At 42.8% G+C, this 9,312-nt stretch overlaps 2 protein-coding genes across 2 annotated transcripts in view; both read right to left on the bottom strand.

The window, feature by feature from the left end:
• Positions 1–3,207, bottom strand: LOC109478976 (tartrate-resistant acid phosphatase type 5-like). The gene is made up of 6 exons (XM_019780807.1): positions 2,971–3,207; positions 2,035–2,243; positions 1,778–1,902; positions 1,338–1,535; positions 660–807; positions 1–255 (listed from the first exon to the last, which is right to left on the bottom strand). The coding sequence occupies exons 1-6, from the start codon at positions 3,059–3,061 to the stop codon at positions 7–9; spliced, it is 1,020 nt and encodes a 339-aa protein (XP_019636366.1). The 5' UTR covers positions 3,062–3,207; the 3' UTR covers positions 1–6.
• A 459-nt stretch (positions 3,208–3,666) lies between these two features.
• Positions 3,667–9,312, bottom strand: part of LOC109478967 (ectonucleotide pyrophosphatase/phosphodiesterase family member 6-like) — a 9,534-nt gene continuing 3,888 nt past the window's right edge. Inside the window, exons 5-9 of the mRNA XM_019780795.1 lie at positions 5,919–6,000; positions 5,138–5,329; positions 4,750–4,887; positions 4,364–4,475; positions 3,667–4,228 (exon numbers count right to left, since the gene is read on the bottom strand). Of these exons, the coding sequence (XP_019636354.1) occupies positions 3,996–4,228; positions 4,364–4,475; positions 4,750–4,887; positions 5,138–5,329; positions 5,919–6,000 (757 nt within the window). The 3' untranslated portion in view covers positions 3,667–3,995. The remainder of the gene's footprint in view (positions 4,229–4,363; positions 4,476–4,749; positions 4,888–5,137; positions 5,330–5,918; positions 6,001–9,312) is intronic.

The raw sequence follows: 9,312 nt of genomic DNA, 5'->3' as shown, positions 1-9,312 counted from the left end.
ACTGGTTTACTTCAACTTCCTTGGCTTCATGACACTTTGATACAACTCTTTACCGTTGGCGGCCTCCAAAAATGTAAAGGTCATATTGTCTTCTGTGACCTCTACGTGTGCGAAGCCCCCCATCCCAGCCTTGTCCGCCCATCTAAACTTGAGAGAGTCCTTCGGTACGGAGTCTGTGTGCTTCTGAGAGTCGTCGACAAAGTTGGCACATCCAATGACGAAGTACTCCACATCTGAGTCTTTCTCCTTCAAGTGCTGTAAAAAGAAGAAAGATACAGTTACTTCAAGAACACAGCTGTTTGAATGGTTGCTTCATAACTGGTCTACAACAACTTAACATGATTGTGTGATTTTTGTAAGGTATGTTTTTCTAAAAGGTGTATTTTCTAAAACCCAGTCTATTTATTCGTAATTGTGATGGTTTTAGAAAATCTGTGGACATTGTGCAGGCTGTTTTTGCGCTGTTCACAAATACCAGAGATATAAAATAGTGATGCAAATTTGCCAAAAAAGGTTGTTTATATCATTCTCATAAAGGTTTCCTTCTTGAGACTATTTTCAACGTTACATAATGGGCTGTTTAGAACTGGCCTAACTACAATACAATAATGTACTGTACTGTTTAAAGAAAAGAATGATGCATGGAAACTATGACATACCTGAAGATTGTGGTCGTGCCCACTAAAGTACGCAGTGACTCCATAACGTTCTAGAAGTGGCTTTACTTGCTGCACCAGGCACTTAGTTGGACCATGTTCCGCCACAGACCACACAGGGTAGTGAGCAGTCACGATCACGTAGTCCGATCTGAAATGACAACAAAAACAACAAAACAAAAACATTAGAAATACAATCACTACATTGCAACAGCACTATCAAGTAAGGCCAATGTACAAAACTCTACATCAAGCTTTTGGCTATTATTCTTCTGAAATGATGCTGACATTTAAGAAAGTTTGTTGATCCAGTTTAGCTCAAATGAACTCAGTGAACAGTTGAGCTACTCTTCCACTGGTCGTGACAGAGAAGACAATCTGTACAATTTACAAGAGAAATTTCCCTAGCTCTTTTCAACAAGTACATTGAACATTGGACCTTGTTCAATTTGCTTCATATGGACTCTGACCCTTTCTAGTAGCATGCATGTCAGATGAGAGACTTGGGAATCAAACTCATGACTTCTTGATCCACGGGCAACATTGCTAACCACTGGACTAAGCATGCTACTACTGTCAGTGTCAGTATAATTCTTAACCATTTTCTGTACAAATCTTGTCACAGACTAAGTATCTGTCATGCAGTACTGGCTAGCTCAGATAGGAGGAGTCAGTGCTCACTTTGTAGCTTTCAGCTGGTCTTCCAGCCATTTCAGCTGAGTGTTGGCGAACTGCAGATCCTCCGGCCCCATCAGGAGCCCGGGCTGGAAGTCGTCAGAGTTCCCGCACAGCGTGATGGAATCGTACTGGATGATCGTGACCGTGGTGTTGGTACCGGGGACCGTGAAGTTCAGACTGTAGTACAGGCTGGGGAAGTTCCTATGCAGGCAAGATGACTTGTTGGAACATTTGTACATGATCCCTCAATATAGTAGGACATGGATGTACATTTGTATATGTCAGGGCAGATAGCCCACGGTGTGTTACGCCAAAGGGCGGTTATACCGGCTATACTGATAGGGGAGGAGGCTCAATTAGCCCCTGACAGCAAGACAAATTGTGTAACACAGGCTAAGGGCTATTGAACACAATAGACTTATAAAAGCTCCATCAATACATACCATTTCTTGGACCTGTGTGAGTACTCTATCTGGGCTGTCACGTTGCCATTGTGGTCGTGGTTACCGGCGATGAAGTACCAGGGAATGTCAAGAGAGGGCGCTTTAAAGATATCCTCAAAGGTTTCCTGCAGGGAAAAGTGTTCAAGTTGTCATCAACGTGTCATTGGGGTCTGCATGGGGTTTCTGTCAATCCTAAATTCAAAAAGACAGCAGCTATGTGGTCAAGAGACAGGTTTGCTAACCAACGGACTACGTACCTTAAACCTTTTGTCGAATTCGTTCTGTACGCCGTCGAAGTAGAAGTTGTCTCCCAGGCCCAAGACAAACTTGTAGTCCATGGTGTCAGCCACTTTCCCCATCCTGTCTGCTACAGCCTTCTCCACACCTGTACTGTAGGGGTACACTGGCTCTCCTCCCCAGTCTCCTAGTACCATGAAACGCAGGGACGCTGTGTCTTTGTCATATGCTGTAAAATAGAATGTGAACAGTTTCAGCAAGTTGGCAAGTCACTGAATAAGGATTTTTAAACAACCAAATGTTTTTATTCAGCTGACGTTTTGGTGACCATCCTCGGGGCAATTCGGCTGAATTGTTTGTTTAAAAAAAAAGGTGTCTCTTTACTCACTGTAAAAACAATTAGAAGAAAAATTGAAGACTTCACATGTCAGGAAGTGTGGACAAAAACGCTCCACCCCACAGGTGTTGCCAAAAAATCACCTACGTGACATTTGTCATGTTTCCCATGCACCCTGCAGGCAATCGATGGGCAATCAGCTGATCGTCACAAGACAACTTCACAGGGGGTAAAGATCATTATGTGACAAACAAAGGAATTCATGAGGCACTTACCAGTGCGCGGGAACACAAAATTATTCTTGGACGCTCGGACAAAAATAAAAATCCAACGTACGACTCTGTGCAAAATATCGTCACACAACTTTAAAAAATATACAATATGACCGTTTTGACTTCTTGCTTTGACAGTTCGCCCTTGCCTAGGGCAAGGATGTTTTCAGTGGTGGGTGCGGGGCCCACGTCAAAATAAACACCGATCACCAAATCACCACCGATTTCTGCTCATTTCTATCTACGAATTGCTACCCACTACTATTTTACAAAAGTTATAACAAAACGCAGAACAAATTTGTAACGGTTTCCCCCGAGAAAGACGAAGTACGAACCCGGAAGCTTACCTTTGAAAGGGGCGGCCACGATTCCAGAACCGGACGTCAAAACCACGACAACAGCGATCAGACGGAGTACGGAGTTCCTACAACTCGCCATCCTGGTCTTACGGCTCTGTGAGACGATCGTACGACGAAAAAGGCACAACTTCTTGCTCCCTGCTCTGGAAATTTCCCTGTGAATCTTTGAACTTTTCCCCGTAGGTCAGAGGTTTTTATTTAGACTGACTGACGTCACGTGATACCGAGCAGGGGAACAACACATGATACCGCATCCAACCAAATAATGATAACCACCCCATACTTTGGTAAAATAGTAATACGCGCATTAATATTGTATTTTACAAAGATGTAATAAATTGAAAAGAATATCTAAAAGCAGAATACTGACTTTGAATTAACTTATATGATATATATTGGTAGTTTTTAATATTTACGTTATGCCGCGGTGCACACACAGCAAGGCATGCGAAGAAGCCAGTCGTTCACGTGCTAGTGTTGTGGGCAGGGCAGAAACCCTTTGTTTTTGTTTACTCAACATTTGCATAAGACACGCCTATAGCTGTAGACAACATCAGTCAACTTTCTTCAAAAAGGAGGTATAGAGACATTGATTCAAACAAGAAAACATGTTTTGAAATACACAAGACTTTACAACGAAAAAAAAATGCACGCGCTATTATTAAAGTAGGTGTTTAATATAATTAAGGTATCCTATAAAAAAAGGAGGCAGCGCCAAACGAGACATCAAAAATAAACAGGGGATTTGCAATGTTAATCTGGCATCCCAAATTAGCCATGTTAGGCCATATTATCTGAGGCATATAAAGGAAAGCACGATAGCATATCAGCTTTGCGCGATAGTAAATCGGGACGGATTACGAAATTCCCACGGTGTTCTTTTTCAAAATCAAATGTCTTTGCAGCCACCAAAAGATCTGCTTGGAGATTACGTTTTTTTATTATCATCACTAGGGAATGTCAGGACGCCCGTCAGGATGCAAAGGACTTTGATGAGGGAAAATGTACCCCAGCTATTTAAGAGACCAATAAACACTGAAAAAGATCAACACAAATTGGGCGATAGCTAAAGTCAAGGTAACACAAGCATGCTGGGATACGGCGCTGGAAATGGCCCCGCCCAACATGGCTTCCACCCGGGACCAGGTCCCGTTGTTGGGGAGGGGGGTGATGTCCAGTAAACGGCACATCAACTGGTACTCGTCCACGATGTCTATCGCCTCTGCTTCGTACCCTTGTCGGAAATCTGGAAGAAAAGAAGGAATTTCAATATTTAGATGACGTTCTATATTGCTGTACAACCAGCAGTAAAGGGTAGAAATTTCAACGTATGGAAGAGTACTTTCTTTAAACTGTGAAGTGGCTTATTCTGAGCGCTAACCTGGCCCGAATGCCATAAAGACACCCTTCATGTCCATCCTGTTGCTGTTGAACCCGTGACTGCCCCGCACATAGTGGGTAGTGTTATCCCAGGTCCAGGGAATGGCAGCGTCCTACAAGGGAGATTTGAATACATCAGTGGGTTATCTGCGTATGCAATATACGTATTATATGTATATTACATGTCTGTATGTGGTTGCCATATTTTGAATAATGAATGAATTTAGTTTATGATAAAAAATGTCGGTGAAGACGTGCGATATAACCGGAAACAAATACAAGATGGCGCCTGCATGACGTCAAATTCCAACATGGCGGCTCTCATCGGCGACGACGAAAACAATACAATTTTGAGATTCGTGAAACCTATAAAAATCCTTGACGAACCTCAAACACAAGCCAGGGATACTGCGTGAGCAGTGTCAGTGGTGGGACGTATTTCCCTCGCTTGTAGTGCCAGTCGTCAGGAATTTCTTCTTTCTTCAACACGACGGAGTGGGGGACGTTTAGGAGATCGGAATAAACCTGGAAGCCAGAAAAAAACAATTCTTGTTTCAATGGTCTATCAGACACACCTCTAACAGTCAACTAATTCCTGAATTCCTCCACGTACCAACCACTTACACCTGGCGTGTGATAGGTCAGCTCAGGCTGAACCTCCCTGTCAATCAAGTAACCAAATGCAGTATCCACCAACTCTCTCCCAACCATCTCTGCTGGACAAACATACACACAAACCCACAGACAAACCACCCCAAACAACATCTCATCATGCCTTTTCTAACAGTCCGTCCTTTGGCCAGATGTGGACGAGCATGTCCGAGTAGAACGTTGGTCTCTTCAGGTCGTTGACGTCTATGTAGTCTGCAAGTCTGATGTAGCCGCTAGAGGCGCTGAAGTCAGGTAAGGAGGCCATGCCGTGATCAGACAGGATTATTACGTTCACTGATTGTTCAAGTCCCGTATCCTGAAAATAACACATTCAAGGTTCAAGTGATTACAACAATAAACAATGAATCTGAAGTATCTGGAGTTTTTTCTTCAATTTATTGGCACAACCAAAGAGATGGTCTAAAATAAGTGTATGGCTTCCGTGCACTTTCTCACAGCCTGCTAGTCAAAATTTCCTTCCAACCTGACCTTAAGGTCAATCTATGGTAACCAAATCTCCTCTAAATCTCATTTAAATACTAATAAACACAATCAAAGAGACAGACAAAAATACCCAACACAATATGGCCGATAAGAATTTTTAGCAAGCGATTCTCACACTGGAAGGCAATTCTTCCAATAGAAGAGCGAATTCAGCACCAAGGACAGGGCGACGCTGCATTCAAAACATAACGCTTAACGGTGCGCTGCGAACATGTGGAAATGAGTACAGGAAACAATATGGACAAACTGCACAAATGCGAGTCCCTGTAGCTCGACAATCGACAATATTTCTTTTTTTAACCTTTTTTTTTCATTTTGCTGATTGAATAGCTGCCTATGTATGGTCTGTTATTGAAGGTGTTTGTTTATTAATTGAGAGAAAACTACACAAGAGATCTTACCGCCAGCTCCTGTCGCAGATAGCCGAGCATATTGTCCACCTCTCGCACTTTATCCCGTACTAGCTCTGATTCGGGTCCGTACCTAAGCAGCAAACACACGGGGTACAACCTACGTCACGGGATGGCCAGACACATTCGGTGGTGGGAAGGATCTATCAGCCGCGACGCGCAGACCCTTTCGACGCGGGGCGGAGAAATCAGCCGCCCGCGCAGACCAATCAGCCGCATCGCGCAGACCAATTCGACGTCACGCGGACCTATCAGCCGCGCGCGCGGATATTTCAGCCGTGGGACGGCGCTATCAGGTGTCTCCCAGCTGCTTCCAGTGACCGTTGAAACACCCACAGCAAGGTAGGTCCTCCACAATTTCCTCTTCTGGCGTTATATAGAGACAGCGACTGCTTTTCTAACTAGGCCTATCAGGTGGCGGACTATCCAAGGGTCATCCGAAGCCAGAAATAATCGGCAGGTCTTAAAATTAAATCGAGATATAGGGAGCACAGTCCAACATCGGCGACACATCACGTCCATATTATCAAGGTAAACAAACGCCAAACACAGCATTTTGGGGCCATTAGAAGTAAATAAATCCACAGATACGACTTGTTGGCTGTAATTGGGTGTCCAGAACAGCATAACTGTACTCTGGAACCGATGTAATGAGCCTGCAGTGTGAAAACGTGAGGTGGAAGTGATACCGCTATAACGCCCCCCTCCCCCATTTTAGTCATTAGGCCTTTACATATATGTTAGTACCATACTAAGCTCCAACAGGCAATAGTGTCTTTGTCGTATCGGTTGATCTTGGCAATATGCAGTGAATACCTTCTGTCATTGTATTTGTAGGCATTACCTGTATGATTCAACGAACATGCATATGTCATATATTTCTTGTTTTTTAACTGGATCTTTGCAAGGTTGTATTATTCATTATACACATAGGAAATACACAACTATGCGGCCAGTTTAATGTGTCACTGCAAATGATACACCCTGACGGGTCTGTCATATCAATTACAGAGATGCCTCGTCGACTAAGGCTAACACTCTACCCACGTGAGAGGTGTCGGCGCAAAGGCACCTTGAAGGCAGACAAAGAATCAGATATTGGAGATGGATGGGAGACAGAGGAAGAAGATGTCAGCACTGCAGTCCCTGCAAGTCCCTTTTCCCCAGACAGTAAGAGATCACGTCTTTCCCCATGGTCGACTCCACGCAGGAAAGGACAACGAGGGACCAAGCACACATCTAGCCCTGTGTCGCCTTACCTACAGAGCAGGGCAAGGAAAAAGATCCGGTTTGGTACTCCAGTGACGTCTCGTGTCATGGGCAGAACACTGTCAGCATGGAAACTCAAGGAACCTTCAGGAACAAAAGAGGAGCAAACTCAAACATCTGCTGCAGATGTTCTGGACCTTGATGAAGACTCTGCATCCTTGGTTCACAACGCTATCCAGGAGATGATAGAGTTACTCCCAAAGGTCATGGTAGAGCTAAAATGCACAGATCCCAGTATTCAAGTAACTATATTTGCAGCAAAAATCTACATTCATGGAGCTGCTTATTGAAGAGAGTACTAGTACTAGTATTTGTCAATTTCAGTACTATGCAGTGCACCTGAAATCGCACATATCAGATGAATACTATACTTTTTTCAGGTTGTCATATTTACAGATTTAATGAATGGACCATCTCAGCCTTACATCATTGCACTATATTGACTTTATAGTTATACTTTACATTGTACAAATATTGTATGTTGTAAAGTTTTGAAAAGCAAAAAAAATGGCACACAGATCATAAGCATATATTACTAAATTTATTCTGATTGTTAACAAAAATACATGTACCATATATTTTTGCTGAATTGTCTACCAATTGAATACCATGTTCTTTCTATTTATTTTATTTATTGAAAATGCAACAAGACATTACACTGACTCTCAAGGCAGCAAAGCTGATGTTAGAGAGTCAACACATAAGGACAAAACATATAGGGCACATAATATCAACAGTGTGAAATTACAAAAAAAATGTTATTGTTATACATCACTTGACAAAAATTATTGTAATCACTATGTACTGCAGTTTTATTCATAGCTATAGATAACCAGATGTATTCTACATCTGTACACATCTATTTTTCCTGAATTGTAACATCATGTTTTTGATATTGTACATCACCTGAGAAACAGTGATACTGCAATCAAAAGACACTTAAGTTTACTCTTCAAAAAGGGACAAAGTTGAATTCGGATTCTACAAATCCATAAGGTACAAACCAACCAACAGAAACAGAAATAAAACATGGTGTAAAAGGCACTTAGTTTTGCTCTTGAACATATTTACAAAGTTGAATTCAGATTCTACAGATCCATGGGGTACAAACCAGCCAACAGAAACAAAACATGGTCTAAGAGGCACTTAGTTTTGGTCTTGAAAATCTTTACAAAGTTGAATACAGAGTCTAGGTAAGGTACAAACCAACCAACATAGTTGAAAATTAAAAACAGAAATAAAGCATGGTCTAAGAGGCACTTAGTTTACTCTTGAAAAGATGAACAAAGTTGGATACAGAGTCTACGGTTCTCCATCTCCAACACTGGGCCTGCCAGGTGGCTCTCCATCTCCAACACTGGGCCTGCCAGGTGGCTCTCCATCTCCAACACTGGGCCTGCTACGTTATTAACCTGTTCTATTCATCAAACTTGTACTACATGGCTGAAATAGAGATTTAAAAGGAAAATTAATAAACTTGTCAACATAAACATACATGTAATTGATAACTTTAAATGAATACAACATATCTATGATGCATAAAAAAGAACCAGTGTTACCAAGATAAAGTTACTGCGTCTTAGAACTAACATCGTACTACACGTGGTCCGTACTAAAAATGGGGGAGGGGGCGTTATAGCGGTATCACTTCCACCTCACGTTTCCACACTGCAGGCTCATTACATCGGTTCCAGAGTACAGTTATGCTGTTCTGGACACCCAATTACAGCCAACAAGTCGTATCTGTGGATTTATTTACTTCTAATGGCCCCAAAATGCTGTGTTTGGCGTTTGTTTACCTTGATAATATGGACGTGATGTGTCGCCGATGTTGGACTGTGCTCCCTATATCTCGATTTAATTTTAAGACCTGCCGATTATTTCTGGCTTCGGATGACCCTTGGATAGTCCGCCACCTGATAGGCCTAGTTAGAAAAGCAGTCGCTGTCTCTATATAACGCCAGAAGAGGAAATTGTGGAGGACCTACCTTGCTGTGGGTGTTTCAACGGTCACTGGAAGCAGCTGGGAGACACCTGATAGCGCCGTCCCACGGCTGAAATATCCGCGCGCGCGGCTGATAGGTCCGCGTGACGTCGAATTGGTCTGCGCGATGCG

The sequence above is a fragment of the Branchiostoma belcheri genome, unplaced genomic scaffold (assembly GCF_001625305.1).
Source record: "Branchiostoma belcheri isolate BF01 breed outbred unplaced genomic scaffold, Haploidv18h27 scaffold46, whole genome shotgun sequence".
Taxonomy (NCBI): Eukaryota; Metazoa; Chordata; class Leptocardii; order Amphioxiformes; family Branchiostomatidae; genus Branchiostoma; species Branchiostoma belcheri.
The sequence above is the reverse complement of the archived record's forward strand: the minus strand, read 5'-3'. Positions and strand labels throughout refer to the sequence as shown.